We start from the raw sequence: 4,786 nt of genomic DNA on the forward strand, positions 1-4,786 counted from the left end.
CCATTTTGATTTACTACGTTCCAGAAGCGATCCTTTCCACCATAAATCTGGTACTCACAGTGTAATAGTGCACATAAGTCAGGAGGCAGTTTCCCAAGGAGGTGGAGCACAGGAAGGTCATTCAGAGGTCTCCATGCTGTCTGCAGAATGGCACAGATAAAAGGCCCTGATTCCTGACTATCCCAGCTTTGGCTACAAGGCTACTGGACAACTGAGATTCCTCATTACAGAAGTCGGAAAGGGCAGAGAAGGCGAATGGTTCGAAGAGTCCTCAGGGCGGTGGCATTGTTTCTGCCCCAGCTCCTGCACTGATTCCTCCACAGGCCTCCTTACGTTTCAGAGCAATGCTTACTAATGAGGAAGCATTTGATGATCAGATTAATTAATGGAGGCGGAAGAGAAATCAGGATGAGATGCGCCTCCAATAGTTAAGTTTCATTAAGGCTTTTTCTTTTCCCTCCCAGAAGTGAAGAGATTTATTTTCCTGGTTTAAATTCAATAAATGAAAGCTGTGTGTTTGCCGGCCTCCTTTTGCTTGCTCTTACTCTGCATCTGCTGATGCGAAGGCCAAATTGGGGCCCGTGACAGAGAAGCAGCAAACAGGCTGCTAATGTCCCTGATGCCTGGGCTAGAATGTTCCACCAGGTTTCTGCTGCCACCGACGGTACTGCCAAGGCACTGATGTTCAAGCAAACATGGCTCAGAAAGTGATGGTGTCAGAGATGGGACAGGGGCTGTGGGCAGAGAGACCTGGGCTGGAGTTTCCACACTGTCTTCGATCACTTGACACTTACAGGACTTAGTTTCTTGCCTAGAATTCTGGATGTGGGATCCTGAGATGGAGAAATATACAAAGGTACTTTGGGGAGGTGGACAGAGGGAGGACATTCCTCATGAGAGGGCAGATGTATTAGCACAGGCCAGATAGGGCCAGGGAATATGGCCCAGGGCTTGCCTGGACTTAACTATATAAAACCTGTGTATTACTTATTTTAAGTTTTCAGCCCATTATATATTTTTATTTAGGACACAGTGGAGCTGTCTGCAGTGCAGAACTGCCTTTCAGTGTTCACAGGAATGACCTCATTTTCTGACAACAAACATCAGTGAGTTTGGCAGGACCCACTGGCCAGGTGGAGAACCTGAGGGTCTGATGGGCCTCTGTTCCCAAAGCAGGATAGAAAATAGTCAAGTGAGTCGGCTTGGCCCTCCCCTCGCTCAGTGTCACTGCCCTTGGCAGTGCAGGCGCAGAAAGTCTCTTCTTTCAGCATATGATACCTGTTCTGGGAAGACGGCAAGACATCCTGTGGCCAGTTCTTGGCAGAAGCCAAGTAACCTCCAAAGGGAGTTCTTTTGTGCTACCAACAGGCACAGTCCTGTTGTCTCATGCACAGCCCAATAGGAACACGCTGGAAAAACTCTCAAATTTTTAACGGATGTCAGAGAAGCTTGGTTTGGGTTTCTGGTTCTAAATGGAGCTAATGATGTTTTCAAGCGCCTCACTCTGAAGCAAGATGCCACCTCCTTCAGGAGTTTGGGAGAAGGCCATCTCCAAATGTCAGAAGACACAGGGGGCTGCTGGTGCACTCCACAAATGACCTTGAAGCCACTAATGAGCTTCCAACACATGGGCTGCTCTTGCAGTGCTTGGCGCCAAAATAAGGGCAGCAGGATGGGAATAAAATAAAGGACAGACTCTGAGGTAGACAAACGAAAAGGAATGGGGACCATGGCAGACTCTGAATTAGGAGGCTCTGGTGAACATGGTGTTTAATGCCTGAACCCTTTTAAAGGGTTTAAGATGTCCCCATGTGCGAGGTTTTCTGCCTCTTGTGAAATGCCTGTGACTTTTAATATGAATGTGGGAAAACCTTGGAAGTAATTCTCAGAGCAGAAAGAAAGGACCTGCATCTGGGTAGGTAAAATAAACTGGGCTAAGAATGGGGCCATGTCTCTGCACTTGCAGCTTGCAAAGACATCAGGTTTCTATGTGAGCTTGTCTATTTACACACATGCATCTCTTTTGGAGATGCATCTCTTTTAAGCTTTTAAGCCCCCCCCCCCCCGGGTTGGTATATTCTATATCCCTGGTAACATCCCTACAGTGGTCCTGAATTCTGTTCTAGTGTGTGTTTTCCTGTATTAAAAACATTATGGGAATATTGTTAATGAACTTCTTTCTGAGTGAACCACCAGGCGGATCACCGCACACACAATGCTTCTTCCGTACAGTGGGACAACTGAGGGCCAGGAACTCTCTTTAGAAGGTAGAGTTTCACAGTCCATTTCGGCCTAAATTCCAGACCGATCCCTCTGAGGTTTTTCACACTTATCATGTGGAACCCAAATATCTCATAAAAATTCTTAAGGCACAACTAATCATGCTATGACATTTGAATGTCTCCTGTTCTTTTCTTCCTGTTCTTCTGGGTTTCTGACAGTACCCTTGAGTACAGTGGCAGTAGAGGTGGGCTGGCCTCTGTTGGCATCTTCCACAGCATTTCTTTGCCTCCTTCAGCTCCAAGGAGACCTCCCTGTACTCCTCAGCTTCACACAGTCCCTGGAACTGAGGCTTCTCAATCACCAGATAGGGTGCTTATGTTCTTCCTCCTTTTCTCCTTTTCCTCCACTTCTTCTCCCCTTTTTTGATTGCCCCCTTTTCTCTCTTCCAGGACCAGGGAAAAGATGACATGGCTACCAGAGTCAGCCATTTCTTTTTATTGCATATTTCAACTTCTTTGGCTCACATTTCCCTGCCATCTGTTTTCCTTTACCTACACAGTTTCAATTATGTACTTTGCCTTTCATCTTGGGCCACTGTGGTGGTCTGATTTAAAATCGCCCCCATAGGGTGTGGAACTATTAGGAGGTGTGGTCTTGTTGACATAGGTGTGGCCTTGTTGGAAGAAGTGTGTCACTGTTGGGTGGGGCTTTGAGGTCTCAGATGCTCAAGCCAAGCCCAGTGTCTCACTCCCTTCTTATTGTCTGCTGATCCCAATGGAGAACTCTCAGTTACCTCTCTTGAACCGTGCCACCATGCTTCCCACTATTGCAATAAAGAACTAAACCTCTAAACTGTAAGTCAGCCCCAATTAAATGTTTTCCTTTATTAGATTTGCTTTGGTCATGGTGTTTCTTCACAGCAATAGAAACTCTAACCAAGAAAGTCACCATTTTTATTTCAAAATATACTGGTCTAGACTCCTTGTTCCTTTCTTTTAGACACTCACAAAACTTTGTTGCTGTTGTTCCTCTCCTGTGTTTCTGGATAGCCACACACTTTTTAATATCTTCCTGCCTCTTCTTCCTTTATCTTGGTCATGTGCTGGCTGAGTATTCAGGCAAGGATGAGATTAAAGTTAAAACCTTTGAAATAGGCACCTGTTTAACAAGATAACAGATGTGTGTGTGTGTGTGTGTGTGTGTTCCCTTCCTCCAGAGACTCAACTAAAATGTCTGTCACTGAATAAATTATAAGAGCAATAAGAACAGAAAGGGAATTCTGGAAAATCACAGTATATGATAGATTTGGGCACTTGTGGGAGTCCCAAACTTTCCTTAAGATGAAGTGTGTGGTCAACACACACTCAGATAACTAATGTCTGGGATGGCCTGAGTTAACATGTGCAGGAGTTTTAGCTACAGCACTGAACCTCCCCACAGATTCCAAAAAGCAAACTAAGCTCTAATATAAATCTGAATGGATAACCAACCATCACCTTGCTTGGAATAAGCCTCTATATGAAAGAGAGGCTTACACACACACACACACACACACACACACACACACAAATACACACATGCACACACACATACAAACAAAACACACCAATCAGTACCCCCTACATGTCATACACACACAGACACACACACACACACTACATACAAACAAAACACAACCATACTCTACACACACACTCAAGCACATGCATTTACATGTGTGTGCCATTTACATGTGTGTGCCAAAACAAATCAAAACCAAAACAATTCTGGAATTATTTAGTACAAATTTAGGAGCAAAAAATAACTTTCAAATTTCTAAGTAAAATCCTCAAAAAGATTTGAGAAGACAATGAAACAGTAAGATAAAAATAAGACAACATGAAAAAACAATAACCAGAGAAGAAAGTAAATGTTCAGAAATCAAATAATATGATTACCAAGCCAAAATTTCAGCAAAATAGGTGACAGATAATGTTAAAACAGAAAATAGTAGGGAAAGGATAGTAACTCATACCCATATCTGACTGACAGGCATTTCAGAAAGAAAATCAGCTCTAGGAATAGAAGTAGAGAATAATCAAGAAATCTGAGACTACTGTTAGAACTGCTCTGATTATCCTGTTTCCTCATCTATGGGTGCTGGTCTTCTGGGTCCCTGCAATAGGATCTTCTAAAGCTGGATGGGAGAACCAGGATTGCTGTACCTTCAACAGTTTCCATTTTACAGAGAAATGATCTCCTCTTCTGTGTTTCTCTAATTTGGGAAACACTGAACATCCCTACCACATCTTATTCAGACACATGCAATACTCTCACTACAACCAAATTCTCACCAAAACTAATGTCACCTCCACAGCCAGCATCATCACGACAGGCACCATTATCACCACAACCAACATTACCACTTGCCAACATCCTCACCACACCTAATGTCATCACCACAGCTGCCTTCTCACCAGAGCCAACATAGTCACCAGGGCTGACATTCTCATTCTAGACAACATCCTCACCACAGTCAACATCCTCACCACAGCCAACATCCTCACCACAGCCAACATCCTCA

General features: G+C 44.1%; 1 protein-coding gene across 1 annotated transcript in view; it reads right to left on the reverse strand.

The window, feature by feature from the left end:
• Window positions 1-545: 545 nt before the first annotated feature.
• LOC114609850 (ecto-NOX disulfide-thiol exchanger 1-like) overlaps window positions 546-4,786 on the reverse strand; it is a gene marked incomplete at its 3' end in the record, with an annotated part of 132,724 nt that continues 128,483 nt past the window's right edge. The window contains exons 11-12 of the mRNA XM_028754244.1: window positions 4,557-4,716; window positions 546-833 (exon numbers count right to left, since the gene is read on the reverse strand). Coding sequence (XP_028610077.1) covers window positions 546-833; window positions 4,557-4,716 — 448 coding nt within the window. The remainder of the gene's footprint in view (window positions 834-4,556; window positions 4,717-4,786) is intronic.

Source organism: Grammomys surdaster, unplaced genomic scaffold (assembly GCF_004785775.1).
Source record: "Grammomys surdaster isolate TR1022 unplaced genomic scaffold, NIH_TR_1.0 125985, whole genome shotgun sequence".
NCBI classification, from domain to species: Eukaryota; Metazoa; Chordata; class Mammalia; order Rodentia; family Muridae; genus Grammomys; species Grammomys surdaster.